At 42.1% G+C, this 24,790-nt stretch overlaps 2 protein-coding genes across 22 annotated transcripts in view; one reads left to right on the plus strand and one right to left on the minus strand.

The window, feature by feature from the left end:
* Positions 1-6,372, minus strand: part of LOC124629781 (tyrosine-protein phosphatase 10D) — a 61,743-nt gene extending 55,371 nt beyond the window's left edge. For both annotated transcript variants that reach the window (XM_047163320.1, XM_047163321.1), the window contains exon 1: positions 5,743-6,372. In XM_047163320.1, coding sequence (XP_047019276.1) covers positions 5,743-5,907 — 165 coding nt within the window. In that variant the 5' untranslated portion in view covers positions 5,908-6,372. The remainder of the gene's footprint in view (positions 1-5,742) is intronic.
* A 4,337-nt stretch (positions 6,373-10,709) lies between these two features.
* On the plus strand, positions 10,710-14,479 carry LOC124629783 (double-stranded RNA-binding protein Staufen homolog). 20 transcript variants are annotated; one of them, XM_047163334.1, is made up of 7 exons: positions 10,710-10,829; positions 12,429-12,464; positions 12,671-12,758; positions 13,067-13,105; positions 13,234-13,577; positions 13,714-13,840; positions 13,916-14,479. In XM_047163334.1, the coding sequence occupies exons 3-7, from the start codon at positions 12,746-12,748 to the stop codon at positions 14,185-14,187; spliced, it is 795 nt and encodes a 264-aa protein (XP_047019290.1). In that variant the 5' UTR covers positions 10,710-10,829; positions 12,429-12,464; positions 12,671-12,745; the 3' UTR covers positions 14,188-14,479. The 20 variants fall into 20 exon arrangements, with proteins under 20 accessions (XP_047019290.1, XP_047019296.1, XP_047019280.1 ...); XM_047163340.1 differs by having other exon boundaries at positions 13,074-13,105; XM_047163342.1 differs by lacking the exon at positions 10,710-10,829 and adding an exon at positions 10,979-11,054 and having other exon boundaries at positions 13,074-13,105.
* The last annotated feature ends 10,311 nt before the right edge of the window (positions 14,480-24,790 follow it).

Genomic DNA, 24,790 nt, shown 5'->3' on the forward strand with positions numbered 1-24,790 from the left:
GGCTTACACCTTCTATTATTATTCTTTATCTCTATTTAGGGCGAGGGTTATAGGTACGGGTAAAACCAGTACCGACCCAAGCACCCCCGTGACGGTTCCGTCGGCGGCTCACCCCCTCGGCGGTCCTCACATAACACAGCACACCGAGCAAATTGCTCCACATGCCGGCACCTCCGGGCCATCTGCCTCCGTCAACGCGGATACGGTAACCCGGACTGAGGACTACTTCTCCTCCGCATGGCAGGTGCAAAAACGCAAGGGCAAGGGGAAACAAACTCCACAACCCCAACGCCCTAACCAAAACCAACATGGCGTGAGCTCCAAGAAGAGGAAGATCAACCCACGCCAGCGCAGGCGAGCGCGCATGAACGCGAACGCCGCGCCCGACACACCAGCTCTACCCGCTGCCCCAACCTCCGGCCAGCCATGCTTCTGTGCCGGTGGGCGTACACAGGCCCAGGCAGGCGAAAGCCGACCTGGACCGAGTGGTCGTCCGCCGGGCGCGGGGGCCAGCAGGCCGGTGAAGGAAGGGGACGAAACAATAAGCCCTGCAGGTGAGGTACAGACAGCTGCCAAACGCGCTCTGAACGAGACACTTTCGCCCCGTGGGAAGCGCAAACGACAGTGCCTGGACCCGTCCAAGCGGGCCACTCCTCGGGTAAGCTACGCTCAAGCAACCAAGGAGTCCCTGTGCATCGCAGTTACATGCGGCCACACCGGGATCCTAACAAAGGACGTAGCGGACACGATACTGACGGGGATACAGAAGACCATCCTAAAGGAGGCATGGTCCCCGAACAACAAACAACCGGGGCCAGCTTTTAATGGTAAGCCGGTTTACACAGAAGGCGTCCTGAAGCTGTGGTGCTCCAACGACCACACTTTGACATGGCTTCAAAAAACCATCGCCGACTTGGCCCTTTCAACCGGCCACCAGCTGATCATCAAGAGCCAGTCGGAAATTACACGAAGGATCAGGTGTGGCATCCTGATCCCTAATGAACAGGGGGCCATCACCGACTCGCGAGACATCGGGCGGATTCTGGCATACCAGAACCCGCAGATCGCGGTCGACAGGTGGGTGCTCCAAAGACAGGAGAAGCAGCAAGGCGCCAGCTTTGTGGTGGTGGGAATCCCGGAGGAACAAATCGCGACCCTGATGAAGTCCGGGCGCCGCCTCGCCTTCGGGCTGGGTGCGGTGTACGTGAAATTCCAGGGTCACAACGGCAAGTTTGCCGATACTCCGCCGGGATGGGACCCCGCCACTTTCACCATCCAGAAACAGCCTGGCACAAGTACCACGACCAGCGAGGGCGCTGGCCCCACCGAGGGCCCTGCGGTGCCCGTACCCGCAACCGTCCCCTCACAGGACGACGACCCGGAAGAAGCCCTTCTGACGGGTTCAGACCTGGAGGGGGACGAAGTCGAGTCCGGGGACCTGCTGGCCGGGCTACAGCTTGGAGGAGACGAGGAGGGCGCAATCTGCGATGGCGTCCCCTTCTTCGTCGACAATTAAAATCCTCCAAGCAAACCTCCACCACAGCCAAACCGCGACGGCTCAGCTGCGCAAATGGTTGGAGGTTCAACACACGGCCATTGCCCTAATCCAGGAGCCGTGGGTCAGGGCCGGCCAAATCAGAGGACTCTCCAATCTTGGAGGTAAGATTCACGTAGACATACATCACGACCATCCCAGGGCGTGCATCTATACAACAAAAAACATAAAAACACAGTTTTTATCAGATTTCTGTTGCAGAGACCAATCTGCCATCTCAATACAGCAACCTGCTTTAAACATGGAGATCACCCTCGCCTCGGTATACATGCCCGAAGCAGAGGAGCCTCCTCCCTACGACCTCGCCCGCCTGGTGAATCACTGCGAGAGAGAAGGGAAGGAAGTGATTATCGGTACTGACTCCAACGCACACCACCCTTTGTGGGGAATGGATACACACAACGATAGGGGTAAGACCTTATTTGATTACTTATTCACAACCAACCTATCACTAATAAACACTGGATCAGAACCAACTTTCGTCACTAGACGAAGTCAAACAATTATAGACCTGACTCTCGCATCAGAGAGCGTAGCGGAGCTAATCACAGGATGGCATGTCTCTAAGGAGGCATCTTGCTCAGACCACAGATGGATCCGCTTTGACCTACAGGTCTGTATACAAGAAACACCACCGAAACGGAACCCACGCAATACGGACCGCGCGACGTACACCCGTACGCTCAGCACCAAACTTGCGCAACTCGGGGACCCTACAAATTACGTGGACACAGAACAAATTGACGAACAGGTAAGCTACCTCACACAGTCAATGATAGACAGCTATCAAACAGCCTGCCCCGAAACTGCATACCAGAAAACACCAGGGAAACAACCATGGTGGGGTGCGGAACTAGAACGCAGGCGTAAACAAGTGAGAAAAACTCTAAACAGAGCAATGAATACATGTGCCGACGAGGATTGGGACGACTATAAGGCGGCCAAATCAAGGTACAAGAAATGCATCAGATTCCGAAGTACCAGGGGATGGCGCAAGTTCTGTGGTAACATCGAGTCCTGTCAACAAGCAAACAGGGTAAGGAAAATCCTAGCACAACAAAACACACCTGGTCTGGGCACTCTCCGAAAACCAGACAACACACATACCACATCGCCGGAAGAAACGAAGCGCGTCCTAATTGAGACCCACTTCCCAGGATGCGTTTTCACGCAAAATGTAGAATGGCATGAGGTAACACAAACACCAACTGAAGAAGATTGGTCATACGCACAAAAAATCGTCACAATGGAAAAACTCCATTGGGCAATTCAAAGCTTCCACCCATACAAAGCAGCAGGTCCGGACGGAATCTTCCCAGCGCTCCTGCAATGGGGAGGACCATACATCTCATATAGACTATTAAGACTAATGAGAGCATGCCTGGCTTTTCGATATGTCCCCAAAAAATGGAGGGAGGTCAAAGTAGTCTTTATCCCAAAGCCAGGTAAAGGAGACTACACAAGCGCAAAATCTTACAGACCAATCAGCCTGACATCCTTTGCTCTAAAAACCCTGGAAAGGTTATGTGAGCGAGAGCTGAGGGACGGTGCGCTAAGAAACAACCCCCTGCATCCGAATCAGCACGCATATAGCTCGGGGAAATCAACAGAATCAGCGCTTCATCTGGTAGTAAGCCGGATAGAGGAGGCAATAGAACAAAAAGGCATCTGCCTTGGCACCTTTATAGACATTGAGGGAGCCTTTGATAAAACAAACTTCGTTAGCATAACAACGAGTTTACTCAGACACAGAGTTAACCCGATGCTAACTGATTGGATCACAAACATGCTCAGCAAACGCGTGGTACGCTTTGAAGATGATGACAAATCAGCACTAATAGCCAGAGGATGTCCACAGGGAGGGGTACTGTCCCCGCTCCTGTGGAATCTAGTGATTAATGATCTCATCACAAAACTAAACGCAAACCACGACTACACAATAGGTTATGCGGATGACCTTGCCATCCTCATCTCAGGCAAGGTAACTGACACTATCTGCAACCTTACTCAACAGGCCCTACGAATCGTAGAACAGTGGTGCAGGGAATTTGACCTTTCAGTAAACCCCACCAAGACTGAGTTAGTCATGTTCACAAACAAACGAACGTTGGGACCGTACAAACTACCTAAACTCTTCAATACAGAACTCAAACTATCCAACGAAGTCAAATACCTTGGCGTCACTCTGGACAGTAAGCTGAAATGGAGTAATCATATAGACAATAAAGTAAACAGAGCCAGCATTACCTTTTGGCAATGTAAGAAAATGATAGGGAAGAAATGGGGCTTATCCCCTAAGATAATACTATGGCTATACAAAACAGTGATCCGCCCCATGATCACTTACGGCGCCTTAGTCTGGTGGCCCAAAACCGACCAAACTACAGTCGCAAATAAACTGGCGCGAGTCCAAAGACAAGCCTGCATGGCAGCCACAGGTGGCATGAGGACAACACCAACGGCAGCGTTGGAAGCCATGCTAGGTCTGCCGCCGCTGAACCTCTTTGCACAGCAAGAAGCAGCAATGACGGCTCTAAGACTCAAAACCCTTAATCTCTGGAGCAAGTTGCCTACAAAACACACAACTATACTAAACAATCTTTATGCAGACTTTCCCATTATGCAGGCTATAAACGACCGCATACCCAAAGTCTTTATATTCGATAAGAAATACAGGATCCAACTTTTTGAGGATCATCGTTACGAGGGACATAATCCCAAAGAACTAAGAATTTTCACCGACGGATCCAAAACAAGCACCGGCACAGGTTCAGGCATCTTCTCAGAAGACCTAAACATACACATATTCACACCCCTAGGAGTACATAATACAGTATTCCAAGCTGAATGTATAGGCATCTCCCTAGCGGCCGAAGCAGTCATAAAGCGGGAAGTAACCGGTCACTCTATCCGAATACTCTCAGATAGCATGGCAGTAATACAGGCCCTAAGCAAACACTGCGCAAACTCCGGCCTTATACACGAGTGCCACCAACGGTTAAACAAGGTAGGCAGTTTAAATAACATAACCATTCAATGGATAAAAGGACACAGTGGCTCCCGAGGCAACGATGCAGCGGATGAGCTGGCGAGAAGGGGATCAGACCAAACAGCAGTAGGACCAGAACCCATACTGCCACTCCCCTTCGGCCACCTACGAACACTGGTAAGACAGCGTACTAGGCACAAACACAACCACCTCTGGACTAACCACAGCGCGTGCAGGCAGGCGAAGATGGCCCTCCCGACCATCAACGATCGCCTCACTAAACAGCTGATGGGCCTATCAAAGCAGAATTTACGTAAGTTTACGGCAGTTCTAACTGGACACGGCTCCTTCAATAAACACCTCTATGTTATAGGAGTTACAGACAGTCCCTTATGCAGAGCCTGCATGGGGGAAGAAGAAACAGCGGCACACGTGCTACTAGACTGCCCTGAAACCGCCATATACAGGGCTAAGTACTTCGGTAACCCAGGTACTATCCAAGAGATAGTCAGCAGAATTAAACCTCTGCTGGCTTTTCTCGAGGAGTTGGGGTGGATCGAGTGAATAAACACCCATTATCACCCTCACACGCAAAATACGCGCTTTGTCGTGGAGTTGCGGAAACCAGCCCGAGTAATCTAATCTAATCTAATCTAATATTATTCTTTATTATACACAATACATATTTTAATACGCACACAATAGAGAAAAGTTATGTACAAAGGCGAGCTTAACCCAGAGTTGGGTTCTCTGAAAGCAAACCTTAGAGCAATAGAGAGATTTGATAAAAGAGTAACCTTCCCTGGACCTCTGTAAACTTTCAAATAAAGGATGCCAAATTGGTCCTGCCATTGTCAAGTTTAGTGAGACTAATGGACAGCAATTCATTTTCATATATAAGAAAGATTATTAGATGGTCTTCAGCAAATAGCTATAAGGATCCTTCATGAATGAGCTGTTGCCTAAACATTGCTAGTGTTGCTAAAGAGACAATCAGATAGATCAAGAGGCAAAAGTCAAGTCCTGAATCCTATGCATACTCTGAGCAGACATAGGGTTTCATAATAATAATCAACAAAGTTTGTTGATGTTCTGTTTATATAAACAAAAACACGGCTAAGCAGTGCTGACAATAGGATTAGGATTTGAAGCTGGGCAGCACCTAGCCTCGGTTATAGTAGGAAGTGCACGAACTCACCGCTACAATTGCCAGCAGCAGTGCCAAGGACGCAACGGCGCGCGCGCACCCAGCCCTCGCTTGCACAATCGACCTCTTCCACATCATTGAAGGCGACGACTGAACGATTTCTTTACGACACTTTCTCTTCAACGTATCACTGTTTCCCGTATTCATAAGATCCATATTTCACTTGACAAGGTGTCCTCGGAAGTCATATTATCATGTTAATCAAGATTTAACATCTACGTTGTACAGTGCGTAATTATTAGGTACTAATTTATCACATTACAAATTTCGTCTCTTGTCTCACGTTCGCGAATTATTCTCGTCGAATGTTGTCGGGGTTGTCAACAGCACAGACTATACAGATTACTGTAGTTTATAAAGAAATTATATTAACTACGTGGTGTGGTGTAGTTAATATAATTTACAACATTTATCGAAAGCTGAAAGACCAAAATTCAATAACGAATTCCACCTTGTAATTTTTTTGTTGTTAAATGAATAATGCTACTGCACGTCACTTTACAGTTCTCGTTAAGTTTTGCCGCTCTGAAATTTAATACAATTTGCAATACTACGATAAACTGCTCAATTTTGTTAATTCAATTAACTTTAGCACAATACATGGCACATCGTAGTATGTATACAGGGTGGCCCATCCATAGGCGTCCAAAAGAAAAATTTAGAAGCTCTATGCTGTGGGGTATCCGAATCACCCCCATGTACGTTCAGCGATTTTTTGTAGTTTAGGAGCTAGAATTGTTTTTATTTTTTTCCGTAATTTTCATTTCAACATTGTTTTTTCTATTTTATCTTTTTTTCCTAACGTTTACAGATGTTTTTTTGTGTAATTAATCATCATGATAGTAGCTAACACCTGAAAAAAAGCAGTTTGGCTAAACATTCTAGAACTTAAATAAAATTTTATCTGAAGTTCAAAATTAGAAACCTGCTTAGAAACCCCTTATTATTTTTTTAAGCCCTTAACATTTTTGGCTTCTGAACTCCAACAGTAATTTTGTGGATACCCCACAGTATAGAGCTTCTAAATTTTTCTTTTGGACGCCTATGGATGGGCCACCCTGTATACTGGGAAATTATATTGTGAGGTCTAGGAATGGCCTAATAACAAATCTTGATACGACAGTGACGATGCAGGCGCAACGACTCAACAAAAGTTATTTAACAGGAACTGTTAAACACTCCCTAGACGGTAACTGAAATGTTGCATAATGAGGGGTTTTCTTTTTCATTCTTTTCTAGGTGACGCCTAGATAGCGCTAATCTTGGTACGTTGTTGGAAGCGTAGATAGAGAAAACTAGTAACTAGTTTCTCGTCTACGATTGGAAGGAACGAACGGAGTGTCATATCATTTTGAGGTCGTATAAAGGCCGGCGCTCACTGACGGCGTGGCACGGCATGGCACGCCACGGCATGCCACGGCATTTCGCGGCATGCAGTGGTATCCCGCGGTGTGCAGTGGCATCCATCTGAAAGCCCAGCCACTATGGTATTCATCAGTTTACGCGCAACCGAAATGCTGTACAAGTTTCAACCTTATTTCAACTAGCTAGCAATCATAATTCCTCGACCCCTAAGTGTCCCATACGTCTCGCGGCATGCAGTGGCACGTCGCGGCATGCCGTGGCATCCTGCGGTACGTCGCGGCATGCCGTGGCTTCCTGCGGCACGTCGCGGCATCGTGGTATACAAATAAAGTACAACTCATTGAAATAAGATTCAAAATAACTTAATTAGTATTAAAATCCTTTGCCATGCCATACCGTGCCACGCCGGCAGTGGGCGCCGGCCCTAACGAAACGTACTTGTCATCAACAATGGGAGGTTTTGTTTTGGCTCACTCACTGTAGCCCACCAGCCTACATACAGACTGCTGCGTAGACAGAGAAGACTGCTGAGCCATTTATAATAACAACTAGCTTTTGCCCGCGGCTTCGCTCCCGTCAACTGACTTCTCTACTTTACCCTATTTTTTTTTTCATAAGAACCTTCTCCTGACAATAACACACACAACAAAAAAAGAATTAGCCAAATTGGTCCAGGCGTTGTTGAGTTATGCGCTTACCAACACATTTTGCGATTCATTTTTATATTATATGAGTATCTATTTTATTCAGATAATGCAATCCATTTTGTTACTAAAGATATAAACAGCTTATAATCTAGTATTAGCACATATGTTTTTAGGCAACACATCAATTAAATACAAAAAATATAAACAAAATTTTAAATGCTGAATACGTGCCAAGCATGTTCAGGGTTACCACTAGAAAATAAAAAAAGCAAAATACAAATTTGTGTTCTTTATGTTTTAAGAATAAAATTGTTATTAATTTGTTGACTTAAAATTGTTAAAATAAAATATAAGTGATACAATTGTTTTTTTTGGCTGGCCAAAACTGTTGATCATAATATTTTTATGCTGGCAAGGTCTAAGAGCGAGACGCGCGGCCTCCGCCATTTCCATCCCTCTCGGCTCGGATTTGCCTCTGTGTATTGTGCAACCAATTTATTACCTTATTTCTTTTTAATAGAATTCATTTTCGTAAATATATATTTTGATTTGTTTGGTTATACTACATCTATGGCCTTTGCCAAGTAAAAAAAAACATTGCACCGAGCCCTTTGAGCCGACACCCGAGAAATTCAGATTTCTGGGCAAATTGTTTTCAAAAAATCTCGGCCCATACGGATAGTTATCCATTGTCCACATTGACATATAACTATAATATAATCTTAAAAACCAGAAGCAGGTTTGTTTAACGAGGAAATTACAAGAAATAGTTTAAACATGAAAATCAACTAAGATTAGTCAAGAACGCGGCAAAATCTTATTCTGTCAAACGATAACATGTCTTGTCATAATGACGTTCGAAAAAAGAATCCTCCAAGCATAGATGCACGGCTGAATCATCGAGCGTCAATGGGCTGAATGGCGAGGTGTCTATGGTCGCTCGTCTCTGCTGCCCTCTTTGTAACTACTGGCAGCTAACAATAACTATAATTCTAAGCTCGATGATTGTCCATTGCCATTGACATATAACTATAGGGACAGGAAATCATCATCCTCCGAGCCTTTTCCCAATCATGTTGGGGTCGGCTTCCAGTCTAACCGGATTCAGCTGAGTACCAGTGCTTTACAAGAAGCGACTGCCTATCTGACCTCCTCAACCCAGTATCCCGGGCAACCCGATACCCCTTGGTTAGACTTGTTAAACTATAGGGACAGGAAATGTCACGAAAAAAACCTGCACACCTACAGTCTGCAGTAGTAACTAAAATGGCTGCCATTACTAGGGTTGTACCACTACCGGATTCAACAAATATCGATATTGTATTCTAGTTAGAAGTACGTACGAGTCTTACTGGGTGCATAAAAATAACCTAGTATAAATAATTTCTTCGTCATAGAACTAACTATCACATTAACTTCACTGATACTAATAACCTCAACAACATCAACCAAATGGGAGGAGTCATTTCAGTAGGGTGATGATACCTTTGAAAAAAAAAAAAAACACAGGCAAAGTAATTATTTATTATTTCAAATAGCCCTATGAAAGTTCTTTCACGTCAGACTAGTTGCAGGGTGCCAAAGATTCGGTCTTATGAAGAAGAATCCGCAAGAAACGCCATAAGTAGATACTGTCTTAAAAAAAATACAATAATTTACAATCGTTTTCAAGCTATTCAACGACACCTGGGGGCCTTCTTTGGGTGTCTGAAAAAAAGAATATTCCTTTAATAACGATTGAACGGAGAGATATACTGTACTAATAATGTAATTACATAGGATTTGTCTAACAAAAAAAAAAAAAAACTATCTTAAGACTTACCAAAAATAATGTGGGAACAGAGTTGTCACGTAATCTTAAGATATCCAGTGTTCTATTAAAACAACTATCTTCAAAGTGAAGCGAACAGACAAACCAATATTTATGTCTGGGATTAATATATTCCTCACCAATAGCTTCTAACCATTTTGTCCTTAAATCATTTCGTATAGGAAACCTGCAAAAAATGTTTTTTTAATTAAAGAACATCAAAACTTGAACTTATCTATACTTTGATTATTTGTTTGGATTGAATAGGCTCCGAAACAAGTTGACCGATTTGAAAGCTACACTTTACCCGGTGGGCATAGGCTATTACTGTTCGGGTACGGAATTAGGTCCATCGGAACGCGAGTAATACCGCGATGAAAAGATAGTACTTAAGTAAATAACAAAATAGAGATGTTCTATTCAACATAATACACAACTCTGAGGGCTCAGTGTCTTAGGAACAGTAACTTCTGTTGTTAAAATTAGTAAAAGCTGAATTATAAAAGTGGATATTATATCGATACAGTTATGACAACTGTACAGCACTATGTTATTGTATATGTTATTGTAAACAACATTTATTTCTAAATATAGCTTTTTATACAGAAATAAACTTAAATATTAGTACTTTCACCATCAATTCATGTTTCCGTAACATATTTTTTATCCAATGTGAATTAGTTTATGTAGAATCTAGCAAAACTGGTTCCTAACCTGTGTAAAGACAATCCAGCTTGATTTTTGTGCTTACTTGCACCACACTTCACGATACAACACGTAGGCATACTCGTTGATAAATTCACTATTGAAATAGTAAAGTCTTAAAAGTAAACACGAGTGATTTTCTATAAAATAGCAAAAATAAGTCACGAAGAGCACCTATTTGACAGCACAACTACCATGACATATGTACCAGATATGGCACGCACCTACAAACAGGAGGATATCAAAAGTAAATGTCACCATTTCACGCAACCACAAAAATATTGTTGTCCCTGTTTTCAAATAAAATTATCTGCTTAGAAAGAGTGAGAGAGAACTATGTTGCATAGTTTGTTTCATATTTCGCCCATATTTATATAACTATAGATATGTCAATAACAACACGGCGTCTCCTTATCTAAGCTCGATGTCCATTGCTCACATCTGACATTGGCAGAATCGTTGACATTGACATCGACGAATCACTTGCTATGCCATTAACCAAGAATAGAATAGAGAATAAAACCCAACGAGATCCACAATAACAATAAATTGTAAGCATTACCGGTACCCACAACCACAAAACAAAATAATCGACTTGTTGATTGTTGAGTTTTTAGTGTCTCGTTGATAATGTCAACAGTCAACAGAACGTTGTCGGTTGAGCATTCCACCGTGTCTTAAATTTTCTAGACTGATCTGATCTGATCTGATCCTACGTGAATTTTATTATACAGTGGAATCTCTATAACTCGAACCTCATTAAATCGAAATCCTTGGTAAGTCGATAAAAAATGTTAGGTATTCCCTTCCGCTGAAGCCCTAAATACGCGGTATCTCGAATTATTAAGACTCCGTAACTCGATCAATATGTTATGTCCCTACAATTTATACTCTGCAACTCGAATTTCAATAAAACAAAGATGTTTAACGCGTCCTTCTCGGAAGTCAAACATAAAATTAGGTCAGTGGGTCGTCTTAGGGGCGGAGTTATTAGCTGTCGTATTAGGATAAGAGATTCTGTAAAGATAGTTTAAGGTGTTTTTAAATAAATAAAAAGATAGTTTGGTGGAGTTTAGACGCTGACTGGAATAAACTTCAGAATAATAGAAGTTAAAATTAAAGATTATGTGACATGTGATGAAGGACTAGCTACTACTGGAACACTAACTGATGCTGAAGTAATTTACATAGTTACTCAGGATATAGATAACATTAATGTTGATGAAAGTAACGTCCATCATACTAAGCAGATTTTGAACCATCCTCCGAGCCTTTTTCCCAATCATGTTGGGGTCGGCTTCCAGTCTAACCGGATTCAGCTGAGTACCAGTGCTTTACAAGAAACGACTGCCTATCTAACCTCCTCAACCCAGTTACCCGGGCAACCCGATACCCCTTGGTTAGACTGGTGTCAGACTTACTGGCTTCTGACTACCCGTAATGACTGCCAAGGATGTTTAATGACAGCCGGGACCTAAAGTTTAACGTGCCATCCGAAACACAGTCAATGGTGTCTAAGATATACTTAGAAAGTACATACAAACTTAGAAAAGTTGCATTGGTACTTGCTTGACCTGGGATCGAACCCGCGCCCTCATACTTGAGAGGTTGGTCTTTTACCCACTAGGCCACCACGACTTTTTTTAGCAGATTTTGAACCATTAATACCAAATAAGAAAGGCAGAGCAGCAATCAACACGCTACAATCATATGTTGAAAAATGTGATGATATCGAAGATCGTGTATTCAGTTCATTGTTTGAATTTGAAAAAAGAATTGATAAAAAATCTGCAGATTGTTTAAATCAAAAGAAGATAACAGATTTTTTGAAAATGTTTGTAAAGTTGACTTCAGTAACATGCAATACACTTAAATAAATATACTATTACCATAAAACTTAAGTTGAATTGTGGTTTAACTTTGACTCTACAAGTCAAAAAATACAATTAGCAATCGCACTTTTCTCGGTCGAAATTAAACCGGTTAAATCCTTTGCATCTCAATATCCTTTTTAAGTTGAAAACTCATTAACTCGATTTTTTTGCATTTACCTTCACATTCGAGTTATCGAGATTCCACTGTAATAATATTTGTTTCGGAAAATATGTATAAAAAGTGAGCTCGCAGGGAATATAATCACTACGTTTTAGGTGAGCCGAGTAGTCAATAGGTACAACTTGTACAATGTAAGTGTTTCCTCTCAGACTATGTAATAACTTTGTCTGATTATAAGTTAAATATTCCCACCCATGAAAATATCAGATTATTTATCCTAATGATGTCATTGCATTGGATAGCAAGTAACTACATACATAATTGTAATGTTACCTCCAGTAATGAACAAGGAACCTAGTAAATTAATTATTGTATTCAGTTTATGTGAATTTGGTAGGAATCCCACAATGAAGACGGCTGTGACAGTACTCCAGGAGATGATGGTGAAACTTGGCCTGACTCCAGAATATGAATGTATTGCTCAGGTACACGCTGCATATCCCTCGTACACAGTACTACTTGTAAATTGAACTTAGTTAACCCAATATTTATTGCACTAAGGCATTGAGGTGTACAGAATAGATAAGTGACACATTACACCCATAATATTGTCCTTGTCAAATATTTTAGCAGAATATAATTATGATAATAACTTTATTATAATAAAAATATGTGGAAGACCTATTGATAACCTTATATAGCATAGTCGGGTAAACAAGTTTGTTTTATAAATTGTAGCATTTTTGGTATGAATTGAATGATGAATAAGATAGAGGTAATTAACGAGAAGCAGTGTCCAGTCAGGGCCCCAGCATCAGGCGATGTTCGACTACCGCTGCGTGGCGTGCGGCGTGGTGGTGACGGCGTCGGCGCGCTCCAAAAAGGAGGCCAAGCAGGAGGTGGCGCGGCTCATGCTGCAGCAGCTGTCGCGCCGCGGCCTGGCCGTGCCGCCGCCCTACGCCGCCGCGCCGCCCTACGCCGCGCCCGCGCCCGCCCACGCCGCGCACCCCGCGCCGCACCCGCTCGACCCGCAGGCGGGCACGGGCGCGGCGCCGGACGCGCGCAGCTACGTGGCGCTGCTGAAGGAGCTGTGCGCCGAGTACCGGCTGGCCAGCGTGCAGTACGAGCTGGTGGGCGACACGGGCCCGCCGCACCTGCGCCACTTCACGGTGCGCGCGCGCATCGGCCAGCACGAGCGCGTCGCCACGTCCACCACCAAGAAGACGGCGCGCCAGCTGGCGGCCGAGGCGCTCTACTCCTACCTGCGCGAGAACCTGGCGCGCGTCACCAGGGACTTCAACGAGGTCTACGAGCTCATCTATTATATCACCCCACGCTAATTCCGAATACCTATGCTATGACATGTCTCATTATTTTATCCATTTCCCTAAAGTTTGTCTATATTCTTCGACATAAAAATGATCTACGTTCTAAATGCAGGAAGATGCGCTGGTCCGCGCGCACGAGAAGGCGATGGAACGCTATACCGACAGCGAGGAGCAGCCGCGCCGCCCCGACCTGGGCCAGAAGATCTCCGAGTACCACCTGGGGCTGAGCGCGCGCCTGGGTGAGTGCGCGGGTGCGGGGGCGGGTGTGGAGGCGGGGCGGGACGCGGGGCCGCGCTGACGCTCGCTGTGTGCAGATGAGGAGACGCGGGCGCGCGCGCGGGCGGCGCTGCGGCGGCGCGAGCGCTCGCCGTGCGGCGCGGTGGCGGCGGCGGCCGAGGCGCTGCGCCTGCGCGTGGAGCTGGCGGCGCTGGGCCCGCTGGCGGTGCTGCAGCTGGCGGGCTGCGCGCCGGACCTGGCGTTCGCGGCGGAGGACGCGCCCGGCGCCGCCGAGGCCGCGCTGCGGTACATGCGCCGCGCGCTGCTGCCCGAGGAGCCGCCGGCCGACCGAGACGATGCCGTGTCCTAATTCAACGTAAACTTAAAACAATACTAGAAATAACAATAAAAGGGGATGTTTAGATGATAACGTGGAGAATGTAAAGGTGGGTACAGATTGGTGCAATGCAACATGTAATGCAACATGCAGTGCAAGAATTTGAGGTCCACATTGCTGCAATGTATCATGTTACATTACACAGGGGCCCGATTCTCCTAATTTTACTTAAGCGACATACGATTCACGTTCGATTCGATTCGACTGAGATCCAATCCCGACTCGATTACGATTGAAGCGTATGTGGCATTCCGCTATTTTTTCTTTGAAATAAACGTTTTTATCCTTTTCTGTCATTCAATGATGAATCACTTTGTCTGCAAATGATTTACGATTGCAAAATGATTGTACAGCAAACTACCGTATAGACCAAAATCACCAAAATAGCAGACCAATCGCACACCAATCAAATGTCAATCGAATACGATTGGTCTTTTATTAGTAGCAGAATGCCCGATATGGTTAAAACTGCTATTGCGATCATATAGCGATTCGATTTCTATTCGATTTTGACATTATTAACTTAAGAGAATCGGGCCCCAGGATTCCCATAGAGTGGACGCCTCGCGCGCACGAGCTGCGCCTGGGTCGCGCACGCTCCGAGTTTACAACTCATGCGCGGCTCAAATCATTTATTTCATTTAGGCCTTTACGAGCACTTATGAACGTCAAAAATTATAAATAAGGTTGATTCTAGTTGCCCATTCCAAAAGTAGCTTCCTATGGAGAAGAACGGGCAAGAAACTCCATGGTTACTCTTTTTAAAACATAATGGGTACCTATTACATTTGGTATGTAGTGCTTACAATATTTTAAGGGTTGACTCTGAGAAAGTTATACAATGCAAGTTGGACTAGGAATTAATTGATTAATCTATACTAATTTAAATAAAACTACTTTTACGGATTTTATCGCGTTATATTAATATTATTTAATCCCGACGTTTCGGATCCTTTGCAGCATCCATGGTCACGGGCAGACCGTAAAAGTAGTTTTATTTAAATGTCTAATATTCGCGTAAGTGTCAGAAATCAATACTAATATTATAAAGCTGAAGAGTTTGTTTGTTTGTTTGTTTGTTTGAACGCGCTAATCTCAGGAACTACTGGTCCGATTTGAACAAATGCTTTCGGTGTTAGATAGCCCATTTATCGAGGAAGGCTATAGGCTACTTTTTATCCGGGTTCGTGCAGAGGTTCCTACGGGATGCGGGTGAAACCGCTGGCAGAAGCTAGTCTATACTTAATATTATAAAGCTGAAGAGTTTGTTTGTTTGAACGCGCTAATCTCAGGAACTACTGGTCCGATTTGAAAATTTCTTTCAGTGTTAGATAGCCCATTTATCGAGGAAGGCTATAGGCTACTTTTTATCCCGGTACGGGAAGTAGTTCCCACGGGATGCGGCGAAACCGCTGGCAGAAGCTAGTTTTAATTATATGAGAAAATTATTATACAAACTAATTTTAAGAAGTTAATGAATTTAACAAACCAAGTTATATAAAGCAAAAAAAAAATGACTTGATAAGTACAAAAACATGAATGAGTACAAAGATATTCCCAGACAGCCTGCCAGTCGCCAGGGAAGCCACTCGTGCAAAGTAGGACTAACGCCATACATCCTTATCGTCAATATAGTATTTGATTTTATAGTATGCTCTCTTAATGAGAGGAGACTTGACGACATCCTTGAATTTTTTATCTGTAAGGTCTGTTACACATTTAGGTAGCTTATTGTAAAAGCGAACATCGATCCGAGATTTGTTGGTTTTTAGTGCGAACACAAAGGGGCGCGCAGGGGGAGGACACTCCGTACATTTTGACAGCTAAGTAAACGAAGAGTCGCCACCTTTTATTTGGCCCGGAAACTATTTACTATCTAAAAGATACCTTAAATTACCAACAGATGGCACTACACTATAATCGATTTTGTTTGTTAATATAAAATTATTTATGCAATATTAATTAGAGAAAAGTATGAGGAAAATATTAGACACTTTAAAAAAAGATATAATAGGCGAATAAATTAAATACGGTTTAAAAAAGCACAAATATCAAATTTCATCTAAAAAGACCTGGTGTCAGTATTCCAAGTAACTTAACAAAACCGATCATAATAATATCAATATGGCGGTTTTTTGCATTCCGCATACACGCGTAAATAAAAAGTAATATATAATAATTATTTGTTTTCCTTCGACCTTTTACTATATTAACGATGACATTTTCTATTAGGGTAAGTAGCACCATGTAACTATAACGATAACCAATGTTATAGTTATATGGTGCTACTTACCCTAATAGAAAATGTTATGAATATGATGCATAATTATAATATTTTTATAGCTATAGCTATGTAGGTAGTTCGGGGCCAATTTAGAGAAAGATGGCGCATTGTCAAATTGGGTTGCAAGAATAACACGTGAGTGGGCTCTCTTTTCCCTATATATTACTTTACTCTTTGGGGGCGCGCAGTGTGCGCAGGACTCAGCCGTGGACGGTCGTTCGTTTTGTTCGCATGCGCAACGATCATGGCGGTGAAAGAGGGTGCGTGGAGTGATGACGAGTCACAAGTCTGTTGGCGACATCCTCGTAAAACTTCTGTATTGGCTACTTATATGCTGGAAATTCATATCTGTAAGCAGTTCTCTGCCTTCTCTTCGTTTATATAATTCTGTGCGCCACCAACGTCGGGGTCTTTGGTGTTTTTTTAAAAGTTGATGAATGATTGAATTGAATGTCGACCTCGATGGCGCAATGGTCACCATGCCGGACTGCCGAACCTGGGGCCCGATTCTCCTAATTTTACTTAAGCGACATACGATTCACGCTCGACTCGATTCGACTGAGATCCAATCCCGACTCGATTACGATTGAAGCGTATGTGGCATTCCGCTATTTTTTCTTTGAAATAAACGTTTTTATCCTTTTCTGTCATTCAATAATGAATCATTTTGTCTGCAAATGATTTACGATTGCAAAATGATTGTACAGCAAACTACGGTATAGACCAAAATCACCAAAATAGCAGACCAATCGCACACCAATCAGATGCCAATCGAATACGATTGGTCTTTTATTAGTAGCAGAATGCCCGATATGGTTAAAACTGCTATTGCGATCATATTGCGATTCGATTTCTATTCGATTTTGACATTATTAACTTAGGAGAATTGGGCCCCTGAGGTCCCGGGTTCGATTCCCGGTTCGGTCGACATTTGTGTGATGAGCATGCTTGTTGGTCGTGGTCTGGGTGTTACAATATGTATTTATAAATATGTATATGTGTAGCTATATGTAGTTTATCAAGTTGTGTTAGCACCCATAACACAAGTTAATTAATAACTTAGCATGGGGCTAACCGACCGTGTGTGAAGAAGGTGTCCTGACATTATATTATTATATTATGATTAACAATGAAGCACTGATAATCGTCAGAGCAAGAAGGCTGTCTTCAGACTCCATGATTCGTGTATATTGACTTAAGTAGTGATGTGGGCAAAGAAAAGAACACGTGACGAGGGCTAGTGTTTGTAACGAAATGCGGGAACAGATGTTCTCGAATGATTCGTAGTCAATGCGCCACACGTCCAAGGCAGCAGGGAACAAGCAATGTAAGGCAGAATGTTACATTACATGTTGCATTGCACCAATCTGTACCCACCTTTAGGAATTTTCGTGTGATGCGGCATGTGTTAAGTAGGTACAGTGGCTTTTTGTTATTATTTTTTTTTGCTTTATACATATAACTTCCTAGTCCAACTTGCATTGTATAACTTTCTCAGAGTCAACCCATAAAATATAGTAAGTACTTGTTTTTTACTTATTATCGCATGTATCAATATGTACATACAAACTGTAACACCTATTATGTTTTAAAAAGAGTAACCACGGAGTCTCCTGCTCGTTCTTCTCCATAGGAAGCTACTTTTGGAATGGGCAGATAGAATCAAACTTATTTATAATTTTTGACGTTAATAAGTGCTTGTAAAGGCCTAAATGAAATAAATGATTTGATTTGACTTTGAGCGTAAACTTTACTCGTAAAATTGTTTATTTGAAGACGTTTTACCTGAACAATTTCTACCTGCACACACGAATATTATTACGTCCTTATGTGATATTAAATATTAAATATAAACCAATCGTTTATTTCTTCATTTTGTACATCATTTTACAATATTTTGCTTAATTATAAAAGGTGCTGATGTAAGATTTGCCTGAAGTAGGTAAAAACCTGTGTCTCAGGCGTAAAAGTGCTATTTGGTAGGTTTGACCTTCTCGACTTTATGTCCGTTTTAATGGGTATCCCGTTCCGCAGCCCCGGAAAAAAGATATCTATGTCCCCCCTAGTCTGTTATTAAGAATTTTGTATGTATTATTTATTATACAGTGTATATGTATTATGTAGTTGATGTGTTTGTTTGCGTTGTTCTTATCCTTCTTCTCCCTCTTCTAGGTTGTGATGATGACGAATGTTCGGTGTTAGATGGTTGCTGTGTGTTCTGTTCCTGGGCGGCTGGACCCGCTTGCGTGCTTGGTGATGGATGCGTGTTCTGAGTGTCTGGTGTTTGTGTGTCAGTGTGTGAGTGTTGTTCTTCTGCTGTTCGTACTAATACTGTGTCTCCTAATACTTTGCTGAGTATGATTGATGAATGTATGGCTGCTTGTTTTTGGAGTATATGAATGTTAATTAAAGCGTCTAATTGGTCTATGTACTTTTTAATGCTTTTTGCAACGATTCCCGTCACGCCTACTACTATCGGAATGACAGCCGTTTGTGTATTCCACAGCCGGCTGATTTCAGTTTTCAGAAGATGGTATTTGCTTAGTTTTTCTATTTCTTTGGCTCCTGTGTTGTAATCTGACGGTACGGTAATATCTATTAAATATGTTTTGTTACTAGTTTTATCCGTGTATATAAGGTCTGGTCTATTGTGTGTAACAGTGACATCGGTTTGGACGGGCATTTCCCACATGATTTTGGCTGTTTCGTTTTCTTTTACTTGTGGTTGCACTAGTGTTTCCTTCCACCAGAGGTTTGCAACTTCTATTTTATGTTTTTTAGCAAGACACCAGTAGACGTATTGGACAAGATTATTATGTCGTCGGACATAGTAGGTCCCCGCGAATTTTTCGCAACCAGATATAATATGCTGTGTAGTTTCGTCTTTAGTGACGCAAAGGCGGCATTTTCCGTCTACTGGTTCCTTCAGTATATCGCGCTGATGTTGTTTGGTCATATTATAATAAATCTATATGATAGCAAATTAACAATAAATTGCTTTAGTAATTAAAAAAGTAACCTACTTTTTAACTGTGATAAATAAAGTATTATTACACTAATTTATTCCGATTATAACTATCTATGTAATTTTTAACCGACTTCCCAAAAAAGAGAAGGTTATCAATTCCACGGGATCTTTTATTTACCAGGTTTTCCCATAATCATCAGGTCAGAATCTGATGATGGAAACCCTGAGAAATCGAGGGCAACTTTCGAAAATTGTAGGCATGCGTAGGTTAAAAACTTGACAATAAGGTGTACATCTGATAACACTATACAACAGTGAAGTTTTGGTGCTGACCTGATGATGGAGACGAGAGAAGGTCGGGGGAACTCGACAACTGAATATGTAAACTACCTCGTGTTTGGGCTTATATTATTTGTAATGACGAGACCTTTGTAACAGTGAAATTTTGGGGCTAACCCACTGACCTCTATATTTACCACACTGGACCGACTGTTCCGTACGTTTGACAGCAATTTTTTTGTGCCCATTTGAAGTGCCAAGTGCCAATATCGTCTAAGCGAGTGTCCACAGAACTAATTTTGACGTATAATTTCAAATGGCTGTGAGAGAAGTGTTTGTTTACATAAAGTAATTTTGCATTTTTAAATAATTTGGTTGTAATTTTATGTTGTTATTGTGATAAGCATTATAATCAAGAATGAGGTCATGTGTATATTGCAAGAGACGCTACAAAAAAGACAGTCACATATCATTTCACAGGTTTGTTTGTAACACTTTATTTAGTCATATTTTTAGTTAACAAAATTAAATTACGTACACACACTACAACGTAGTAATCTTGTCTTACTCTAAACAAGCATTACCGAATGCAATTCGTATGAATAAAGATTATTTTTATTTACAATTTTCAACTAGAACCGCCATCTCCAGTGGTTGCATCATATCGATATTTTCACTATCGATAGTTAATTGAACACATTTTTTCCGTGATATTGACATAGTTCAGCTTGTGTAGTCAAATTATTTTCTCGCACATGATGTTAACGGATATGTAATGTTCAGCCTTCATTGGAGATTACGTTACTTAACCTATATTTTTTCCAGACTTCCGAAAGGCTTGGAGGAGAAATAAGTTTGGCTTCAAAACATGAAAACCCACAACTGGACTCCTAAAACATATAGTTATCTATGTTCATTACATTTCACTGACGAAATTTCTTGACACGTCAAATAATTTGGGCACGTCAATAATTAAAATATAAATTAAAGGAGATCATTCAAGTCTCGAACATTTTGTACCCAAAAATGAAAGTGCCGGCTAGAGAAAAAAAATTGTAGATTCTCGTAGAGAATAATAGCCTGAAGATTATTTACTATTACAAGAAAAGCCTACAATTAACCCCCAGGCTGCTACTGGACTTTGAAAGTACAAAAAAATCCCACAATGTCTGAACAATCACATTACGGCCCCAATCTGGAGGAGGCAGGCGCTGCCTTCAAGCAATTCCTGCCCAACCTGAGGGGCCCAAACGTTTTTTTTTTTTTTGATGGGAAATCATCAAATGACCCCTGCCGCTGTAGGTTAGCAGCGTGAGGGACTGTTAGACTCTTACTGACTAAAACCCATCATGTTCCTTCTTAAGCCCTTTATATACTAGGGCCACGGTAACTCTTTCGAACAATCCCGCAGCCCCGGCAGGCCTTGGCCCTGGAGGGCCCTGCTGGGGTTTTGCTGACGCCAGAGTAAAAATATCGCAGATTCTGAACGAGAATAATATCCTGAAGATTTTTTACTTTTATAAGGAATGTCTTCGTTTAACCCTTAGACTGCTATTTGAGTTTAAAATGTGCGTACGGTGAATAAAAACCGAAATCGAAGTAATTCCAGTAATCGAACGGAAGTGAATGTTACGGGAAATAACGTCTACAGTATTTTTTTAACTGACCGAACATCTACGATTAGATACCCCCTGTTACACCGATGAGGCTCTTACTGATTTAAACCCGTATACCCAAACCAGCGGTAACTCTATCGGACAATCCCACACCCCGGCAGGTTTTGGCCATGGTGGGCCCCACTGGTGTTTTTGCTGACTCTCTGAGGAAGGCATTGAACAACGCTCGCCGCCGACACGGGCCTTTTGTCTCCAAAGAGGCGGAGGGACGATGAGAGAGCCACCCGAAACTCACCGCTCACAGACCCACGCCTACGGGGGCCAGGAGTCGTTCGAAATCCGACGTCCGTGGTATTTTCCACGTCCACCGCAGCGGCTGGGATGAGAGGCGCTAGCTCTCAGTTGTTCTACCGCCTCTAGCATAAATGATCCGCAAAAGGAGACGATAGCATCCCATTCCCACCTGGCCCTATAGTTTCGGGTGGCTCATCGTCCCTCTGTCTATTTGGAGACAACCACCTTGGGCCCTGCAGCAAACCCTGCCGGAGCTGCGGGATTGTCCGAAAGAGTTACCGCAGCCCTGGTTCATGGTCAGAAGGAACATGATGGGACTTACTTATTGCAGTAAGTCTCCTCGGTGTAGCATAGGGAGGGGGTAATCGTAGACATTCAGTTATTTAATAATAAAAAAATACTATAGACGTTATTTCTCGTAACATTCCAGTATAGATTTTTTATTCACGGTACGCACACTTTAAACTCAAATAGCAGTCTAAGGGTTAAACGAAGACGTTCCTTATAAAAGTAAGAAATCTTCAGGATATTATTCTCGTTGAGAATCTGCGATATTTTTACTCTGGCGTCAGCAAAACCCCAGCAGGGCCCTCCAGGGCCAAGGCCTGCCGGGCCTGCGGGATTGTTCGAAAGAGTTACCGTGGCCCTGGTATATAAAGGGCTTAAGAAGGAACATGATGGGTTTTAGTCAGTAAGAGTCTAACAGTCCCTCACGCTGCTAACCTACAGCGGCAGGGGTCATTTGATGATTTCCCATCAAAAAAAAAAAAAAACTTTTGGGCCCCTCAGGTTGGGCAGGAATTGCTTGAAGGCAGCGCCTGCCTCCTCCAGATTGGGGCCGTAATGTGATTGTTCAGACATTGTGGGATTTTTTTGTATTTTCAAAGTCCAATAGCAGCCTGGGGGTTAATTGTAGACGATTCTTGTAATAGTAAAAATCTTCAAGGCATTATTCTCTACGAGAATCTACATTTTTTTTACTCTGGCCGGCATTTTCAGTTTTGGGTACGAAATGAATGATCTCCTTTATAAAAGTGTTTTATTTTACCTTTTTGGTTTGATTAATTCCATGGCTTCTCGTAACTAACCGATAAAAATATCGGTTAGCTACAAGAGTGAAATTGTAACAAATATTCATCCAAACTTTCGCCGTATAAAATCAGTCTGATTAAGACATAATGCATGTTTTTCTGCCCTATCTATACTAATATTATAAAGCTGAAGAGTTTGTTTGTATGTTTGAACGCGCTAATCTCAGGAACTACTGGTCCGATTTGAAAATTTCTTTCAGTGTTAGATAGCCCATTTATCGAGGAAGGCTATAGGCTACTTTACCGGTACGGGAAGTAGTTCCCATGGGATGCGGGTGAAACCGCTGGCACAAGCTAGTCTAATATAACTAGAATTGCATAGTTTTTACATGTACGTATATGTTAGTCTATACGTGCGTCTTAACATGTGTGCAAATTTTATATGTATGTAAAAAATTCTATGTATGCAAATCAATCAATCATCAACATGAGTTGTGAGATTGACCTACAAAATGCAAAAAAAGTAAGATAATTTGGATTTCGCGGGCACATTTTATAATATAGTAAGATGAGGGCATTAACTACTCTTTTTTCTATACTTTATACCCCGTCTTCACCTTCCTATTTAACCTCTCACTTTCAGTATGTGTGTTCTCAGCATAACAAAAATCTCCGCTCCTCTAATAATCGTCTTCTTCACTGCCCTGCTCACCGTTCAGACATTATTCACTCTTCCTTCTTTGTGAAATCTATTCTTCTCTGGAATGAGCTACCTCTGGAGGTCAGGATGGTAAATAGTCGACACACTTTTAAAATGAAACTGCGAAATCACATCCATGGCAAGTTGGCCGAATCATTACAGTAGTTCATTTTTCTTACCATCTTCTCCTACATTCTCCTGGATACAGTTGTACATATATATAGTTATATATATATATATATATATATATATATATTATATTTATATATGCATAAATATATATTTTTATTATCTTCCACTGATGCTCAAATTGTGTTGCACCTACCACTTCTATTTCACCACCACCCTAAGGTAGACTGGCAGAGAACGCCTAAGGCGTTAAGTCCGCCGTTGTACAATGTGCAAAAAGTATTTTAAATAAATAAATAAAATAATTATGATTACTGTAAACACTTATTATCATGAGTTTTTTTTTTTATCGATATTTGTTCGCTGATGTCGACATCACTACCACTACGTTACGACGACTACGTTTTAGTACCACGGACATTCGCTACGTCTAACAGCGCCAAAATGGCGATTATCAAACGGGCACAAAAGCACGTTGACAACAGCCGGTCCAGTGTGGTAAATATAGAGGTCAGTGGGCTAACCTGATGATGGAAACCATCAGAGAAGGTCGAGGGAACTCGACATTCGAATATGTAAACTACCTCGTGTTTGGGCTTATATTATTCGTATTGATGGGTACTTTCCACTTATGCGGATAGTGACAACTATGCTTGTCACTAAAATGCCAAAAATAAAAAACTTTTTACAAAAAAAATTAACAGACTCTCAAAAACACTGAAAAGCAAAAAACTATTCTTAGGTGCATCGGCCTAGAATTCGGTGTCTAGTGGATGATGATATGTTTATTTCGCCACCGACTTCTAGGCCGGTGCACCTAAGAATAGTTTTTTTTTTGCTTATCAGTGTTTTTGGGAGTCGGTTTTATTTTTTTGTGGTTTACCTACTACAATCTGCAATTCTCCGGTCTGGTCAAAAACAAGCCTTGCAAATAATTTTAACATTTTTTTATAGCTATAGTCTTTTAAATTTACATATTGAGTATAATAATTAAAATGTATAAAAATGGCCTTAAAAAGAATAACCTAATCAAACTATCTCTAATTAAAAACATAAAGTAGGCACTGTGTAAAAATTATTAAGACCTAACAAATCTAGTATTTGGCGCTATCAACCAACCACCTCCGAACGGTTTTTTGTAGCGCTTGCAGATTGCACAATTCGGAGGGTTTTCCTTAGAGGAGCACTCTTGTGAGTCGCGTATCCTTCTGCTCCACAGTGGCCACAAGCAGAGGTGATGGATTTGCAAGCCCTAAGATGTATGACCATATTGCT

This window comes from Helicoverpa zea, chromosome 4 (genome assembly GCF_022581195.2).
Source record: "Helicoverpa zea isolate HzStark_Cry1AcR chromosome 4, ilHelZeax1.1, whole genome shotgun sequence".
NCBI classification, from domain to species: Eukaryota; Metazoa; Arthropoda; class Insecta; order Lepidoptera; family Noctuidae; genus Helicoverpa; species Helicoverpa zea.